This window comes from Folsomia candida, unplaced genomic scaffold, assembly GCF_002217175.1.
Source record: "Folsomia candida strain VU population unplaced genomic scaffold, ASM221717v1 Fcan01_Sc002, whole genome shotgun sequence".
NCBI lineage: Eukaryota > Metazoa > Arthropoda > Collembola > Entomobryomorpha > Isotomidae > Folsomia > Folsomia candida.
Genome location: NW_019091194.1, coordinates 3,116,185 through 3,134,074, shown reverse-complemented (window position 1 = coordinate 3,134,074; position 17,890 = coordinate 3,116,185). Strand labels below are relative to the sequence as shown.

At 37.2% G+C, this 17,890-nt stretch overlaps 4 protein-coding genes and 1 non-coding gene across 9 annotated transcripts; 2 read left to right on the top strand and 3 right to left on the bottom strand.

Moving 5' to 3' along the window:
- Positions 1 to 921: 921 nt before the first annotated feature.
- Positions 922 to 8,541, top strand: LOC110842682 (regulator of G-protein signaling 7). Of its 2 annotated transcripts, XM_022088465.2 has the most exons (14): positions 922 to 1,314; positions 1,385 to 1,532; positions 1,627 to 1,670; positions 1,746 to 1,796; positions 5,478 to 5,504; positions 5,564 to 5,764; positions 5,835 to 6,205; positions 6,287 to 6,490; positions 6,577 to 6,630; positions 6,706 to 6,831; positions 6,903 to 6,977; positions 7,136 to 7,297; positions 7,378 to 8,142; positions 8,378 to 8,541. In XM_022088465.2, the coding sequence occupies exons 1-14, from the start codon at positions 1,219 to 1,221 to the stop codon at positions 8,436 to 8,438; spliced, it is 2,385 nt and encodes a 794-aa protein (XP_021944157.2). In that variant the 5' UTR covers positions 922 to 1,218; the 3' UTR covers positions 8,439 to 8,541. The 2 variants fall into 2 exon arrangements, with proteins under 2 accessions (XP_021944157.2, XP_035704425.1); XM_035848532.1 differs by lacking the exon at positions 5,478 to 5,504.
- On the bottom strand, positions 1,859 to 5,391 carry LOC110845126. The gene is made up of 12 exons (XM_022091488.2): positions 5,162 to 5,391; positions 4,852 to 5,088; positions 4,702 to 4,773; positions 4,517 to 4,636; positions 4,336 to 4,452; positions 4,142 to 4,258; positions 3,966 to 4,082; positions 3,780 to 3,896; positions 3,595 to 3,711; positions 3,071 to 3,512; positions 2,351 to 2,998; positions 1,859 to 2,276 (listed from the first exon to the last, which is right to left on the bottom strand). Exons 1-12 carry the CDS (start codon positions 5,197 to 5,199, stop codon positions 2,007 to 2,009), a joined length of 2,412 nt encoding a protein of 803 aa, XP_021947180.1. The 5' UTR covers positions 5,200 to 5,391; the 3' UTR covers positions 1,859 to 2,006.
- Positions 8,197 to 17,880, bottom strand: LOC110845127 (CCR4-NOT transcription complex subunit 6). Its single transcript, XM_022091489.2, has 9 exons — positions 16,485 to 17,880; positions 16,035 to 16,397; positions 10,061 to 10,471; positions 9,743 to 9,990; positions 9,645 to 9,657; positions 9,503 to 9,571; positions 9,128 to 9,406; positions 8,724 to 9,056; positions 8,197 to 8,612 (listed from the first exon to the last, which is right to left on the bottom strand). Exons 1-9 carry the CDS (start codon positions 16,735 to 16,737, stop codon positions 8,542 to 8,544), a joined length of 2,040 nt encoding a protein of 679 aa, XP_021947181.1. The 5' UTR covers positions 16,738 to 17,880; the 3' UTR covers positions 8,197 to 8,541.
- Positions 11,843 to 14,397, top strand: LOC110845128 (transmembrane protein 185-like). Of its 4 annotated transcripts, XR_004834142.1 has the most exons (6): positions 11,843 to 12,668; positions 12,753 to 13,146; positions 13,269 to 13,319; positions 13,428 to 13,532; positions 13,638 to 13,844; positions 13,957 to 14,397. XR_004834142.1 is itself a non-coding variant. In XM_035848534.1 (4 exons), exons 3-4 carry the CDS (start codon positions 13,798 to 13,800, stop codon positions 14,312 to 14,314), a joined length of 405 nt encoding a protein of 134 aa, XP_035704427.1. In that variant the 5' UTR covers positions 13,271 to 13,319; positions 13,428 to 13,532; positions 13,638 to 13,797; the 3' UTR covers positions 14,315 to 14,397. The 4 variants fall into 4 exon arrangements, 3 of the variants coding, with proteins under 3 accessions (XP_035704427.1, XP_035704428.1, XP_035704426.1); XM_035848534.1 differs by lacking the exons at positions 11,843 to 12,668; positions 12,753 to 13,146 and having other exon boundaries at positions 13,271 to 13,319; XM_035848535.1 differs by lacking the exons at positions 11,843 to 12,668; positions 12,753 to 13,146; positions 13,269 to 13,319 and having other exon boundaries at positions 13,326 to 13,532; positions 13,641 to 13,844.
- Trnal-uag lies at positions 15,171 to 15,252 on the bottom strand. The gene has a single exon. It is a non-coding gene; the product is annotated as a tRNA-Leu (tRNA).
- Positions 17,881 to 17,890: the final 10 nt, after the last annotated feature.

The following is a 17,890-nucleotide window of genomic DNA, read 5'->3' as shown; positions in this document are numbered from 1 at the left end:
TTCAGTCTTACATGATTTTTGAACATAATTTGACATCATTTAAAACATAAAATAATAGTACATTTATTCCATGAGACTTGTTTATTGTGTTCAAATTTCAAATACAAATACTCTATCCATCCATTTCTCCTTTACTTCATGCTACTAAAGTGGATCATTTCTGAGTATATAAACGTATGCATATGCATTACTACTCATTCACTGGTCGAGAGAGGAGACAAGAGATGATTTGTGTCCGTCATGTTTCACGAGGAGGATTTTACTTTACGCCTGTCATGAATTTATGAACAGAATATCTGTTTCTGGCAGAAAATTCAGAAATCATCACTGAAATGTAAAATGTAAACAATTTACCCACGCTTTATAAACAATCAAACCACATCCTTCACACCATGGACCACCCAACCAAATCTCACCCCAGAAAGTTATCTCGTCATCATCTTCTTCCTGGAAAATCTCAAACTGTCCAATTAAACCAATTAGAATTCGCCCGATTTCGGTTTTTCTCTGGATGAGCGGACATGAATGGGCGAGAGGGTCGAAGAGTTCTTCTTCTGGTCGGTCGGAGATGATTTTCTCCAACTAAGCTAAAACTCACTTTCTCACCCAAGACTCTGGCCAACCAAGCAACCACGATTTGTATTATACACGGTGGCTGAGCTACCAGAAGGGAAAGTCGGTTCACTTTCTCTTTCGCAAAATCCAAGCAAAACCCGAGAAAGCAAACGCAAAGACCGATCCGATTTCACCCGAGTAATACCATGCACAGTTTTTAGTGGTTTGTACATACATGCAGTATAGTCAGTGACAGGTATTTTGACACCAAAAGCAGGTCACGTCTATTACTTACATATACGTAGTAGTAAACATAGCAGCTAATAATTATTCCAAATCAAGTTCGTACTGTAATTTCATATTCCGTATTTAGACCATGGCACTCCTTCCGACGAAAAATAAGTGGTGGTGCGTCAGCAGGCTTTCACCCCGTAACAGTCGTACTATATAATTTTATTTCGTACTAATTTAAAAATACACAGCATCGTAGTAGTCACCTCACCACAAATGAACTGACTGCCATACTGCCGATCATTTAACCTCGGCATTATTAATTAAAATTCACCTTGATTAATTATAATTTTGATTTATTTTTTATTTACGTAATTTTCTGCCAGAAACAGATATTCTCAGAAATAAAAGTCTGAAGTGAAAGTAAGAGAAATGTTGAGAATGGAGCTGTTGAACAATATCGCGTCCTCTCCGGATCCCCTGCATCAAGTGGATATCGTTTATAAGCGTCCATTGGCCTATTCCAAGGTGAGACGGGGTCTAATATTTCTGAAAATATTTTCTGGAAATATTGTATGAATATGATGTGCTCTTTTAGATGGAGTCGCTTATCAAAGAGATGCAAGACGAGGAGACGGGCGTACCTGTGAGGAGTCAGAAAGTGTTCCTGTCCTCCATTCCGGCCGCGTTTGCGGGTTATGACATTATCGAATGGCTCATGGAAAGATTAAGCATTGAAGACTCTGGTAATTGGGATTTTTTTAAGCCAAATAAAAAAATTGGGATGGATATTTTGGGTTAAAATTCGAATGCATGCTAAAATATTTGTATCTCTACCAGTGGAAGCAATCCATTTAGCCAACCTGATGTGTCAGCACGGCTATGTAAGTAAATTCCAATGTTTTACTGACATAATATTTTCATATTTTCACTTGAATTATTCCTGTTTTCATTCTCAGTTCTTCCCCGTGGGGACAAACAACAATCCAAACATGAACTTTTCAGTGAAGGTATGTTGATAATTTGGTGCAAAATATGTAATCCTTACCAAGTAACTTAACAACGGTAGTTATCTAATTAGATATTTTATGTTGAGCATTTATTACGATGTTTGACATACACAACAGTTCATTTAGTATCACAACAGTAACACCGGGTACAACATATGTGTACAGTAAAAAAGATAAAACAATTGAAATTCATAAAACAAAAAAGGTAACTCAACAATCAACAAATTTAACAATTGCGACTTCTCCTTTTTCGACTTGGCGTGCTACGTCGATGGGATACGCAAATTCCCCTTCCTGATACAAAGGTGCATCAGGATGATCTGCAAACGAATAGAGACTAGTGCCAATTTCTCCACATTCTTGAGCCAATTTTCTAACGGGATCGGATAATCTTAACCAAGCGGTCCACTCCATCTTAATATTGATAGGGACGATGCGAATCCCGTGGGATTTCTTCCTGCTTGATACTCCTGTGGTGTACTAAAAAATAAACAAACTGGAATGTAATTGGCACGACTTAACAATCACATTCTCGTCAATAATGTGCAACTTACTTGTAAAAATGCCTCTTTTTCTTCCGCATCTCGCTGGGAAAAGCATCTCATTCTTGTGATCTTAATTGCGATTTTGTCCCCCTTTCCCAACTCGTTTATGATGGTGCTTTCACCATACTGATGGTGGGCGTGTATGTTACCATCCGCTGCTTCCAACCCTTTTCCGTTGTAGCAACACATGACGAGTCCTTTTCGCGTCGTTAATGCGACCAAAATATCACGAGGATCTGACATGCCTGGGAAATCTGCCTTATTCACAATTAGCACCGAGTACACATTGAACTTGGTCTCTAAATTTAGCCTGATTTCTTCCTTAAGGGTTAGGAACAGTCGGTCCACTTCTCGTTTGATGTTTTCCTCAGTTGTTGGACGTGTTTTCTGTGGTGGTAGTCGAGGAGGAGACTCCTTTTTCACACGGTTCTTGTCAATGCGGAAATCAACTTTCTTCATCTTGTCCAGCTCAAAGTGAAAGTAGGCTGGGCATTCACATTCTGTTATATGACATAAACTGGGCTCCCCTCTTACTGCCATGTTCAACATTTTCATAATGGCTGCATCCGAATTGTACGACAAGGAGGTCAGCTCTCGTTCTGCATTGATGTGGTACATTTTCTCCCCTTTATACTTATTGGCGTAGAATCCATAGTTCTATAGTTCATAACATGCATATTTTGTATTAGCGCTAACAACAAGTAAATTGTGTTAAACAAAAACACTCACAATCTCGAGAGCTTCTTGTTTCCTCGCTTCTGTCGCGCTGTCTGGTCCTTTGAAACAGGTCTGTCCAAAGAATACAACCTGCTGACCCCGTAAAGCACCTTGACCTAGTTTCGAATTTTCTGAAAACTGTTTGTGCCACTCATTTATGTCGAGTCCTTTGAATTTTCCTTTCACTCCTGAGTACGCTCCAACTTCTTCAGGATGGTCAAGCACGAAATCATAATACGTTGTTGATGATGAGGAGAATGAGTGCGACAAACATGCTGCTCTGTAGACAAAGTTGGTGTCCGCTTTGTTATGAGCAAATGTGTCTGCCCATTCTAGTTTCTTTTTAACAATGAAATCAAAATTTTCCTTGTCGAGTGGGTCGAGTGGGTCTTCCTCTCCGATTACGCTTTTATTGTGCGTTAAAGGATGAACGACTTTCATTTCTTGCAGTGTGCTAAAATTAACGAAATACAACTGTAAATATGTGCCCCATAAAACAAAATATTACAAAGTTACATTTGTCTTGAAATACTCACATCGTTCTAACATCAATGTGTGTGTGATACCCAAGTTTGTGCCGTTCTTGATGATATACACGACAAAAGAACAAATGACCACACTGTTCGCACCAATGATTCGGATCATCTTTATACCTACAAGTGTAATGATAAATTTTGAATCAGTTATGAAAAAAATTACTCAGATTTTAATTCGTACTCACTTTATCATTAACTCCTCCTTTGTTTTTTTGCATGCGTCTTTATGTCTACTCATATTGCTTACATCAACAGAAAAGTAGTCGCATTTGGAGCACCAATGAGTCGGATCATCTTTATACCTACAAGTTTAATGATAAATTTTGAATCAGTTATGAAAAAATTACTCTCATATTCTTATTCGCACTCACTCTATCATTAACTCCTCCTTTGTTTTGTTACATATGGCTTCATGTTTCATCACATCGCTAATATTAACGGAAAAGTAGTCGCATTTCGAACACCAGTGTCGTCTATTGCCCTTGAATCTACGAGAATACATTTCATACATATTTTAACTTAATGGCTTAACCATATGCGTACAAACCCCTCCGTCAATTCCTCCTTTGTCACGCCACAACTTCTTTCATGCTGCTTTCTGTTTGACGTACGAATAAAGAACTGGGCGCAATTAGAACAGAAATGCCCAGGGTCATCTTTATACCTATTAGCAAAGGAAAGACATGTACATAATCCTTACACATTCATAATTTTTCACTTTCTCTCTTTTTCCAAACTTACTTTTCCTTCACATCATCCTCCGTGAGAGCACACCTGTCTTCATGTGCCGTTTTTTCATTTGTTTGCTCAAACACCTCTCCACAATTGCAACATACATGTGTGGGATCATTTCCAAATCTGTCATTATTAGAGTATAAATGAGTGCATAACTTAATCGATGTAACATAAAACACTAACTAACCTGAGTTTAATAGCCTTCTTTTTTTCTTCTTCGGTCAATCCACAAAGTTTTCCGTGTCGTGTCGCGCCTGCTTTTGTCGAAAATGTCTTTCCGCACTGTTTTGGACAATTGACTCTAGTCCTGTAGTACAAATGTATGTATCGTAAGTATTCATTAATACATCAACAAATTGGTAATGTGCATACTTAGACGAATTTGATGTGGGAGTAGAAAACACAACTCGAGAACCATCCGACTTCCTTTTTCGCCCAGTTGTTCTAAAAGAAAGTACACTTTATCACTACAATGCATGCAGGATCACTCATATGAATAAAAAATCCTCATCATTTACATACATATTTTCTGAAGATGACCCTGTACTGTCAGGTGTGGGTGGAGGAGTCAATGCGGCAAATGTACAGCTGGTGGGTGTGGTGAGACATTCCGACGCAGGAATCGTCACTGATGGGGACAAATGGGTCGGGTGTAGGAGAGTATTATGTGGACACAATTTCTCATGCTTTTCCAACAAAAACTTCAAAGTAAACTTTCTCTTGCAAGGGGTCCATTTGCAGTTCAAAATGGGTGGCTCACTATTTAAAAAATAAAACTAAAAAATAAATATTTCCACCTGTATTACTAGTTGAATAATATTTAGTAGCATACACAGGTTCCTTTCCTCCTTTTGACAAACACCCCGACATTATTAATTCTGATTAATGATAACAAACTTTAAAAATAGTTCAAATTAGGACAAAGAACTAAAAACAACTTGTCAAAACAGCGGGTGGAGGTACTAGATGAGCGGTACAGTAGCGAACAGGTAGGAGTATACACAAGTGACAAGTGCGGGGATGAATGTATGTAAAATCCGGAGTGACAAATGCATAATTATTGTGTAGTTCAGAGTAATGAACTTTGAAGTTCTACAGCGGTTGTAGATAGTAATAATTTTTTTAATGTTAATAATTTATTTAATTAGGATGACTCCAGTTTGTACAGATTTCAGGTAGGATTTATTACAAATGTTCGGAACATTTTAGTCAACATATGGTAATTTTTTATCAGACTCCATACTATTGGCCAAATCGGACTTCTTTATCCAATGCCACAGACACTTCCGTAGACTATGCAATTTATTTATCTAAACGAACCCTTCGAAACAAGCAGAAACATGCCCTTGATGATTATGAACTAGACGCGTACAATGATTTGAGAAGATGCTTGGGTCACAAGTGGGACTTTGTTTCGATGCAGGCGGATGAACAGGTGCATAAATTTTTGTTACAAATTTTAATAATTATGGAAATTACATAACTTTTAAACTTTCTCGGTAAAGGTTCGACTCAGTAAAGATCGCAAGAAGCAGGACAAAGTAGTCCTCGACAGTCAAGAGCGAGCCTACTGGCGCGTCGTGCGACCACCGCCCGGCGTCCACTGTAGTATCGAAACTCCGCCTACTTTCAATACACAAAACACGGCCAAAACCATCCGAAAAACAAACAACATTCTGTTAGAAGACTTGCGAAATGAGGTTGATTTACTGCGAAATTCCTGCATTAGGACAAGAATCAAGGTCTCCTGTGCGCTTGAGTCGCTATCCTCTCACTGCGAGTCTTACCATGAACACGACCCCATCCTAGTGCAAAGACAACCCTCAAATCCTTGGCATTCGGACGATCCTACATTTTGGATTTTGAATGCAGACGTGTAAGATTTCATGGAATTTTTATCGCCATTTTTTTCAGAGTGAAAGTGTGCCAAATAAATACGAGTGTAAATTTTCTGCAGAATTGACGTCCCCACCGAACGAAGACTCAAGAAGTGGGCGATTTCAATGGAAGATTTAATCTTCGACCCGTCCGGGGTCCGAGAATTCACGACATACCTGAAGAAAGAGTATTGTCATGAAAATATTCGATTTTGGCTTGCCGTTCGTGACATGAAATTCGGCCCCGTGTCCCTCTTTCGAGTCAAAGCCCAACAAATTTTCAAGTAAAAAGATTATTTAGTTAATCGATAATTAAGAATCTCATAATAATTTTAGTCATATCATTAACCATTTAACTTGACACATGTAGCGAGTTCCTATCGCCGGGTTCCCCTTGTGAGATAAATATCGACATGAGGACTCGGTAATTCAGCAATATGCCTCTAAAAGAGTTTTATCACACATGATTTAAACAAATCTTGGCCATTATTTACTGCAGTGTAACAATGGAAGCAGTCCAGAAGGAATTGAACTATCTTGTCCCTTCACGATTCACCTTTGATCCGGCTGCTGAGCACGTTTATATGCTTCTCCTAAAAAAAGACTGCTATCCGAGATACATAAGGTCAAATAAAATTAAATGACGTAAATTTGATGAGGAAAATGAGAATTTATGATTATTGTCGTCTTCAATAGGTCGGAGCAGTATAAGAATCTGTTGCACCAGTCGCAGCAAGTTAGTCTCAAGAACAATTCGAAGCGATTAGACAAGTGAGTGAACAAACAATAAACAATAATGCCATTGTATAAACATTATGCGCATTTACCCAGAAAAGAGAAAATCTAAATTAGACACTTCCTTCTTTGCTGCTGCATTACATATTTGCATATGCGTCTTAATTTGACCATTTTGTAATGTATTTTTCCAGATTTTTTAGTTTTGTGGTAGAAAGGAAGAAAAAGACAAGTACGACTGATGACCAAAAGGTTAAAGTTGCAGATTTGAGTAGTCTGCACCAACAAGAAAACTTGTCCAGCTTAGCAGATAACATTCCCTATAGGGGAGACCTCGACAATAATCAGCAGAACTTGTAAGGTTTTTTGGAACTAAAATTATTTATGCCAAATTGTTCTAAATAATTCCTGAAATTATTCATCGTAATTGACATAGGTCCGGACAAAACAGTCTGGATGACGTCTGTTGCCCGTGGGAGACGTCAAGTAGCGTAAAGTCTGACAGAACGACTTCAACGGATAGAATTCATAGGGTAGAACCTGTGAAGCAGATTTCTTTAAAGTCAGATAAATCTGACGTAGTAGTCGTACCAAAGCAGAAATCACTAGATGACCATTCATCCACAAAAGTTGAGGTGGTAACTGTAGAAGAAAGGCCGAAGAAGAAAATTGCTGAGGATGCCGAAATGCCGTCGTCATCATCTTCATCCGTTATACTAGCTACTACTCCTGCCACTCCAGTACCCGTGGCGGTGGTGCCATTACAAGCCGAGTTGAAGAAACAATTGTCCAAACAGAGTTCCAATGCTTCCAGAAAATCACAAGAACTAACCACGACCACCCTGACGCCAATTTCCACATCTCCGCCTTCTGCTGCTATACTTCCATCATCCCCTCCTCCTCCTCTCCCTTCAACTTCACTTCACTCTGTGACTGAAGCAATCCCTTCAACTTCAACAAGCTTGCCCCCACTGTATCGACAAGCATCAGTCGAGCGTCCTGTTGTGCCGGAGGCAGTAGAAGTGGCGGAAAAGACAGAAACAATAAGTCATAGTACTGCCCAACAACAAGTCCCGACAGTAGAACCATCAACATCATTATCCACATCGCAAGAAAAAACGGAACTGAAGAAGCAACTCAGCCGCAAGAAATCGACAGCATCATCCACATCTTCGGCCGAGATTTGTCCTTGGGAGGTCGAGTAAGTGATTCTTGAATCTTTTTCTTCTTCTATGCCATTCTGATTTTGAGCAGGTTTGGTAATCTTGAAAAACTAATTTATTTAACCATTTATTGTGGTATGTGGTAGAGGAGAATTTAACAAGTTTTAAAAAGTTATTTATACCGTAAATTCACTATACTCATTATTATTAGACAATTACTTATTTATGTATACATTAACTAATTTCAAACACAAATATTTGTAATTGTTACAGGAACGGAAGCGCCCCCGAACCTACATTCACAAAAACATATTCAACGCTTGGGTTTATCTGAGCTCTCCTCAGAGTAAAATTTAGTAGTATATCAAGATTGGGATATTCATCACTTGGCTACTTATAAAAACTTGATAATGTGATAATAAATTATATTAATTATACTATCTGCGTTGATGTTGATTTGATCCTCCTCCGGAAGTCATTTCCAATTCCACTAGCAGTGGAAAATGATCTAATAATTTAAAAAAATAACAAATTAGTAACTTGATGGCTTTACATAATGTGATGTACACACATATATTGGCATTTTTAAAAAGATATAAATTTAATTTCTTTCTCTCACCACTTGGAATAACTGCATGAGGAGCGCCTACAATCTTATTTTGATTCAACCAATTATTGTCTAACGGCCCCAAAAGCCCCAACGGAGTCATATTAGGTTTGGAGAAAAAAATGTAGTCGATAATTCCTTTGAAATCAAATGTGTAATTAGTGTAGGGCATGACTTCCGAGTTGTATGCAGAGTTCAACTTGAAAGCATGTGTGTACGCTTCGCTGCTTCTTTCGGGAGTTGAATTATTATAACTAATTCTGTTCAGGCATTGCTTATATCCTAAATCTTTAAAGTCAGGGTGTTTTACAGCTATTCGAGAGGTGGCCAAAAATTCAATTACACCTGAAACGAAAGTAAATAAAAGTGAAAACTTATTTGCACTTATTTGCTTGATATTCTGTTAGTTAACTTACCACTCTCTGGCAAAGAGTTAAAATCGCCACACATAAGTAAATGTACTTTATCATTAGGTTGAATATTTTTAGAAGAGATGCCCGGAGGATTAAATTCGTCCGCAATTAGTCTCAACTCATGCATCAACATCATGGTCTGAACCAGCTTTACATCGCAAAATTCAGGGTCCCAATGGATATGAGCAGTACAAACGAGAAGCGGTGGTGTGTATTCTTGCGGGACTCCATTATCCCAAGCTTCTAACCTAGTTTCTAAGAGGGCAGCCAGACCAATATTATCTGAAAAATTTATTCAAAACATTGATTAAAATCTGGATGGCCTTGTCAAGTAGAAAACCTAAAATGCTACGGCTTTTGTATGCAGTTAGTGGTTACCTTTAGTCATGACTCTGTTCAACATGTCGTCTGACCCCTCTGCATTAGCCATAGCCAATTGGTTGAATTCTGGAATAAATTTAAACACAAATATAAGAAAACGAAGTAAAGCAAAATAAAAAATAAAATATGCATCACTTACCCACTAAATGTTCCTACAAATAAAAATATAATTGTTATTGAAATCGAAATCACAATTAACTCATCAAACACAAGAACATCATATCAACCTAGGCTTACCTTAATCAATTTAAATTTGTTTGTCCTATAGAAAATTGCACAGCCATCGACAAATTTCCGATCACTTTCATTCATAGTTTTAGCCCTAGATTTCGCCGCAAATATCCCCGCATATCCGTCGAGCTGAAGCTCGGGGAGGAAATAATTATAAAACTGATCTGTTTCAACTTCTTGGAGAGAAATAATGTCGGCCGAGTAGTGCTTTAGTTCTTGTAAAATTAACTTCCTCCGGTACGCCCAATCTAGAGCTGAAACATAATTTACACAAATTATGAATAAGTTTTTACCATTTCATGCATCATAAATTTTATAACATACCCCACGTGGGACAATAGCCGTACATTTGTCGAGTTGCGTATTTATCGCACAAGACATTGTAACAAAGTACTGTAAATATTAAGGAGGGGCGCGACCTCGTCGGAGTGGAGAGAGGAAGCCAAGACCTCGGCGGTGGGGCTAAATTACTGGGAGACCCCATGTTGGGCGGGGGTCCGGGATGTGGTAACCCGTGATGGAGGAGTGTCGTCAAGTCCCTCGTCTGGCCATGTGGATGCTGCTGAGCGTGGGCTTGTTGCTGTTGTAAATGCTGGATTATGACCTGTTGCTGTTGTTGTTGGTGGTGGTTTAATTGCTGTTGAGAAATCAGCGATTCTGCAGACGTCGCGGTCGAGGTGGAATTAAGGGAGGTTAGCTGATTATTTTGCGTGGGTGCGGTCGCCGTTGATGGAACTAAAATCCACAAGAGACAAAAAAGAATGAATTAAAATTGGTGATATGCACAGCAAGAAAATGCAAAACCTTACAAGAAAAAGAGGTACTTGCGTTAAATTGAAAGAAAGTTGGAATTTGATGTTCAAGATAGAAACCCATGTTCAAGAAGACCAACTATAAACTACTACTTTTTTACTGCTAGGAGTAAAAATGAACCATTTCGGTGAATTTTCACTGACCGAGTATGTGTGGGAAGAAGTCAAGTCCACTGGAATCAGATTTTCGGTATTTGTATCAAAACAAAACAAACCCAACCAGACTTGATTTTTTTTCATGCAATATTTTGAAAAAAAGCCGCAATATGAGAATGATCTATGAATCGATGAGGACGTGGCGACATGATGACTCGACATGTCTTAGCAACATAAGGAACACTTTATCAATTAGCAACTGACAGTTCTGATACTATCAATTTTTAGCCCGAGCCAGGGCTTATGAAACCGTCGTGTCGGCCCGTCCGACGAAATATGCGAAATTTTTACCATATGCATATTGGACAAACTTAGGAAACAAGTTCGAAGATAGGCGTGGGGTATTATGCACCAAAAACTTAAAACTTAAAATTTACACACCGATTGTAATAGCTTGTAATGCAAGTTTCTGAGGTAAAATTGGAAAAATTTGCATTAGAGGGACCCTAAGGGGTTACCCATACCGATTTTCAGAAATTATCCTAAAAAGATGAAATTCGGCACGGTGATACATGACTTCTCATTAAAGAATGTAGCTAAAAGTGAGCGAAGTTTAACCAAAGTGACCTTAAAAGCTGACCCATACCGTTGTTTAAAGTTCCAATTTTCATCGGAAATTTGGCATGGGGAATGCACTATCTTAGCATTTGTTCCAAAAGGGCACAAGCTGGAGGAGATATGTTAGAATTGTTAACAAATTCATTCAAGTTAATAAATATACAATGTTTTAAGTAGAATAATGTCTAAAGTTCCAGGAATGACCCCATCCAAATTCATTGTGCGCATCGTTGCGATAATAAATTCACTTCAAAAATCCTTGAACCCTACACGCGCCTCTGATAACGTCAATCACTGACGACAATTCATATTAATCAATTCAAATTTATTCCAACCAAAAAACATATCTAAACTTTGCACCCAAAGAAGCGTCATATTTTTTTCCCACATTACAAAATCAAATTGGCAAAAAATACATACACATACAGCAAAGCACATTTATTACTTGATAACAAGTTTCATTCTTAATCCATGACTTTAAACCATAAAAATCAGGCCTACAAAATAATGAATGTGCGGAAGTGGAGCAATCCGGAAGTGCATGCGGATAAACTTATAAGATTCAGCTTCACACAAATTGCAACGCGTTGCACTGCACTTAATTGCATCGATCTACTTACATTCTCCCCGTTCGCGTGAGCAAGTAATCACGTGCCTAGCTCAGGAAAACATATCAAAAATTGGGGAAAATATTACGGGGGGCATCTTTGGGAGTGCCACGTCTTTCGCAGATATCCCCATTTCTTTGCTAAAATAAAGTAGATAAAACCAGATAAAAACTGGTTGTTGTCGAAGATAACCGCTGATATATCATCGTATAGAAATATGTACATATTTACAAGTAGAAAACCAGCGTCTAAAATTGAACCATATTTTAATCCAATACGTACAACCAACAACCACAGCGACGACAAACTCTGCACCTTGAAGATTTTTACAATTCTTTCAAAAGCAGCAGCAACATGTTGATTTCCTATTCAAAACATTGCATTGTGCCTATAACATCATATAAACATAATCATCTTCTTTAGAGCGAGCAAAGAAAAAAGTGACACACTTTTAACAACTCGAGATAGTTAAAGACTTGTAAAGTATGTAAGTAAGTAAGTAAAGTAAGTTAGTAGTAAAAATCTTACCCACACAACAAACCAACTTATACTCTCTTCATCATCGCCCAATCCACCAAACCAAACCAACGCCACTACCACTACCACTGCAAACAATAATATAAGTAAAAAAGAAGAAAGAAACTTCTAAAAGCTATCATCGCCAAGTTGTGTACATAGATATGCAACGTTACCACGTTTATACGAGATACAGCTTATGCTTGTCTGGCATCTCGTCTACCAAACCAAATAGTAAACCAAAAACCACCTTTACTACAGAGATTCGGGATCATGCAAAATGTATGTTCAAGATTTTCCTCGTCTTTTTAGCATGAATAAATCCGATCTTAAAAAAATGTGAGATCCTATCACTTTCCTTTCCAGGTGTCAATCATCATCATCATCTTCTTCTTCTTCTCCTTACATACATACCAAATACCTAAATATGCTACCGAGCATCGACACTCTTCTTACCCAACAACCCACTAACAAAGCTAAAAAAACACATGAACAGAATAGTACAAAAGCTCTCTACACGGGTTTTATCCACCTATCTGGATCTCAAATCCAGTTGCTTCTCTTTCCAGCATGTTCAACAACATTTCGACACTACTTACACGAATGATTAAAATTCAGACAAGCGAGCAGTTATAAAAGCCATCCTCCATTTTCTTTCACAAAGTGCATGAAGGGTTTCAATAATGGGACAGGTAAGAAGACAAGTAGTAACAATATCATCCACGACGGAACCAAGAAACAACCACTTTTAACTTTGATGGTAAGAATCTCTTGTTATATCCTTCACACTATGTACATACTGCATGCCTATCCATCTCTGTCTTATCTTCTCGCATCCCTTATAGGCTTACTAACTTACTTCTCTTATTCTGTTCTAAATAGAGCAAAAAAACTGCAGTGTAAAGTAAGTAAGCATACAAAGCCAAGCAACAGGTCAGTTTAACTACCGCATTGCTATTGCATTTTACTCTTCCACTTACTGTCAAACCTTCTTCTTCATCCACCGGGTGTGCGTTTGCTTAAAAATACTTTATTTTTAAGCTAGCCTAGATCCATCCTCTCTTCCTTCCCTTTGGACTACTACTGAAAACTAACTATGACTGATCTTCTCTAATATTCTCATCATAATCCTTGCAATTATCGGAGGTAAGTGAATTCTAACGTTCGTAATAAAAAAATCTCATATTCTTTTTTTTTTTACTCTGGTGTAAAAATGTACTCTTAACAAAATTTCGAACTCGTTATTTACAGCAGCACCACCCACCCACCGCATACTGTCGTAATTTATTATAAAGTAAAGCCATCACCACGGAGTTCACTCGGGCAGTCCACCTTATTTGTACATATCGCCAATATAATAATCATACACCACGACGCCACAAAACACGGAACCGATTAAAGATATTCTCCAATGGACGCATACTACTATAAGCAGACGCTCCGATCCTACTACACTGGGTAATAATTCAATTTGCATATATATTTCTAGAAATATGTACAGAATCTCTAAATTCAGCACATGACACCAAATTCACGTTGCATGAATTTCAATCAATCTCAATAATTCTAGGCCGGGATTGATTCGCACAAATTCTAACAATGGATACAGTTCTTCCATGCTGTACGCTGGACAACCTCTAATCAAACAGTCGTCCTCGTCACCAACAAAGCCCACGAGCAAATCATCCTACTCCCCGTGGAACAGTTCGTCCTCGTCCTATTCGAATAATGGGAACAACAATTCGTCCTCGACTTGGGGAAATGCGTCAAATCAAAGCTACTCGTTCGGATCAAAGAAGGAGGAAGTGAAGCAGGAAAACAAAAAGAACAATGAATCTGGAGGGGGCTCAAAATCCATCAACTTTGAGTCAAACATTGGAGTTTTTAATAGGCAACGCGATCTCGAAATCAGAATTTCCTTCGGTTAATAATACCAACAATTCATCATACATATAACCAAAATGCTTAACAAACTTGGAAGATACAAACAAAATGAAATATCTGTCACATTTCATCGTGTAATAACATGACTTTCATTCATTCATGTGTATTTACATACATGGTAGGAAGATGAAAGAAAGGTTTTCGTACCTATATATTTTTTTGTTACTTTCATCTTTTAGTAACTTCTTACTTTTGATTTGAATGTCTTAATTATCGCATAAATAATGTAATGTTTTATCGCATATGTAAGAAACTTAAAACTTAATTCTTAGGTTGCTTTACAATGTTGTTTTATAAAAAGAGAGGGACAACGATTTGTTGCCATCTTTTTTCGGTAGGGTGAAATGTTTTCTGTTTTTATTATTATATTATTATTTGGTGGAGTTTGGTCAATGGGTGACATTTAAATATTGCTGTCGGTTCGGTGGTGAAACTAATTAAAATAAAATATCGTCGTCCATATTTTATTGCAGGTTAATAAAAAATAAATAGGAGCAGTAAAAAAATGAAATGGAGCAATTTATTATCAGCTCTTTTGTAAAAAAAAAGGTGACGCTATGTAAATTAAAAGTATATCAGAAAGTGAATTAAATTAATCTAAACAATAAACAATCTTTTATTTTTTGCAAAAAATAAATAAAAATTGGTAAGATTTTTAAGTTGCAAAAAATTTGCAATATTAAAACATTTTTGTGAATTCATTACAGTGGAATACAATTCATGCATTCATAAGCTCCATGATACTTAAAACCATACTTTACATGGTTAATTGTGATGTATAATTGGCAAAAAGTGAAATATGCGAAATTTGCACGTAAATGGAAGAGGCAAAATTTAATTTGGCAGCGGAGGGATTCGAACCCTCGCCTCCGAAGAGATTAGAGCCTAAATCTAACGCCTTAGACCACTCGGCCACGCTACCATGTGTAAAGTTGAGCCGCTTTGTTAAATGCAGTTGTCTCTACACCGTACTTACGAAGGTTTCAACCCGTGTTTGACTCTCGTCTCATCTCAACTCAACGTGTGTGTCTCTCCTTTTGAACAAAATTGAGATTTACAAAATTGAGAAACTTGAGAAAATTGAGAAACCCAAATCTGTTAAATTTCAACGCCAACACATTTGTTTCAAAATAAAAGATATATTTTTTATGTGATGGAAATAAAATCAATAGCAACGCGCCAAAAAATGCATTCATAAAAAAAATATTTCCAAAACACGATTGGACATTTTTTATAGCCTTCATATTTAAATAATTAAAATTAACTGAGGTTATCGGATAACGGTTATCCAACAACGTTGAATTCTCCTGGTAGGGTCTGGCTTAGGACCAGTAATTATAAAACAAATTCATTGTTTACATACATTGTTTTGCAATGTTGCCTAACTAACGGTTAATTTAATTAATTTGCCGGGATATTGAACCTATTACATAATTTAATCCGAGTTAGAATGTGGTTACACCCATTCCTATATACTATTCCTCTTGAATATCAGTGAAAAATAGTGTTCCAAAATAATCAGGCGTTTTTGACATTATTTGAGAAACCGGCAATGAAATAATTATTCCAATGTGATAAAATTATTTAAAACTAACTTTCCAAGTGTTTCGTGTTCATGCTTATCGAGTCCTTTAGTCAATTTTCTGCACATACTCAGTTCCTTCCACCTCATCGAAATTAAGAAAGTTCAAAAGTTTCACTTACATGGTAAAGCGTCCAAAAGTAAAGTTAACAGTTTCTGGGTGCCGTTAACCTCCGACTGCAGCTGGAGTAACTCTTGTGGTAAGGGATTCCCTTTTAAGTTTAAAATCTGCACGTTAAACAGCCTCCCCATCTCGAGAGGTAAATGTCTAATGTAATTATTGGCCAGATAAAGTTCCTTTAACCGCACCAAGTCGCCCAGTTCAGGTGGCAAACATCGCAACTTATTATTCGACGCGTCCAGCAGCACTAAATTATATAGACGACCAATCTCCATTGGCAGCTTGGTCACTGTATTATCGTTGATGTAGAGATGAGTCAGGTGCGTCATGTCGAACAGGGCGAGAGAAATGTTCCTTACGTTGCCTGTGAAACAAATGACACTCATTAGCTCTATTTTTTTCATATTGTATGCAAATGAGCATAAAAAATGCATGATTTTTGAAACTTTACCTGCAATTTCTAACTCACTCCAGTGACTCTTTTTCCCACTAGCTGCTTCTTCCGGACTCATAATGACATGGGATCGGCCGCTTTTGTTATTAATGATCATAGGACCTTGCTGACTCATATGACCTCCTCCAGAATTTTCGCGATTATTCTGATTAGAAAGTGTCTGCTGTAAGGTGGTTATCGGGCTGGGTGTGGCAGACGAACTTTTGCTCCCACCCCCACTACTCGTCGCCGTGCTACTTCCTTCCTTCATTTTTAATCCGTTTTTTTGTCACAAAATTTTTCCCTTGATTTTCTTTAGTCACCCACAATCGACAAAATTAATACAAAAAATTTGTCTCTTATGTAATCTTATATCTATTGCTAAAAACAATAATATTTATATAACGGGTCTTTATATTGAGTACAAAAGAGTCAAAAGACAACTTAATATATTTTTGTGACGTTTGAGCCCTAAAATGTAGAATTTAAACTCTTCTAATCTATGGAAATTGTGGCAAGATATTAAAATTTTGACATTTTATTATTCTTAACCATTATATAATACTACAGTACTCTTAATAACAGCTACTTAATAAGAACTTTAATAGTACAAGTATTAAAGGACATGATAATATTAAGAAAAAAGTATTTATTTACTATCTTATCGCATAACCTAAAACTCCTCTACGACATATCACAATAATATTTACAAGAAACTTAACTTAATAATTTACGTTACAATTAAGAAGTTTTATTTTTTTTTTGATTTTATTTCTATTTTTTCTCTTCATAAACAAAGAGCCGAATGCAGCTACATATTTTAAACTCGGGACTAAAAGCTTACTTTACCCATCACGTGATTCTTTGTCAGGGGTCTCTATAAATTATGTAACGCATAATGCCAAGAGTACAGTTTACAGATATATCCTATCGTGATAAGTCTCATGATTAAGGGGGCAAAGGGGTCTAGAAAGTTGGGAATTTGCATTACATAAGTTATGAACGGTCCTTCATCATTAAGAAAAAGAAGGCATATTACTTGTGAATTAACGTTTAACAATGCATCAACAATGAATGAGTCATGTCCAGGGGAAAGTTGTTGAAAAAATCTGTTAAAAATTGTCCAAAATTCATCATATTTATTAAGAGAAAGTTGGGTCGTCATTTCACATTTCGGTTTATGGCGTTGCATCATCGCAGATTGAGCAGAGCACTTTCACTTCACACACACACAAGGAAAGTCAAACCGTCTCAATTTCCCCACTCCATTACGTAAAGGATCACCCACATAAAACAAGCAATCTCACTTTTCTCTGTTTGCTTTTTATCGATTACAATTACACAAAAACCAAACCACGAGGCTTTAATGCAAATAAAGTTATCCCTAAAATTGTACAGACTTTGAACAAGCATGCCCTGATTGA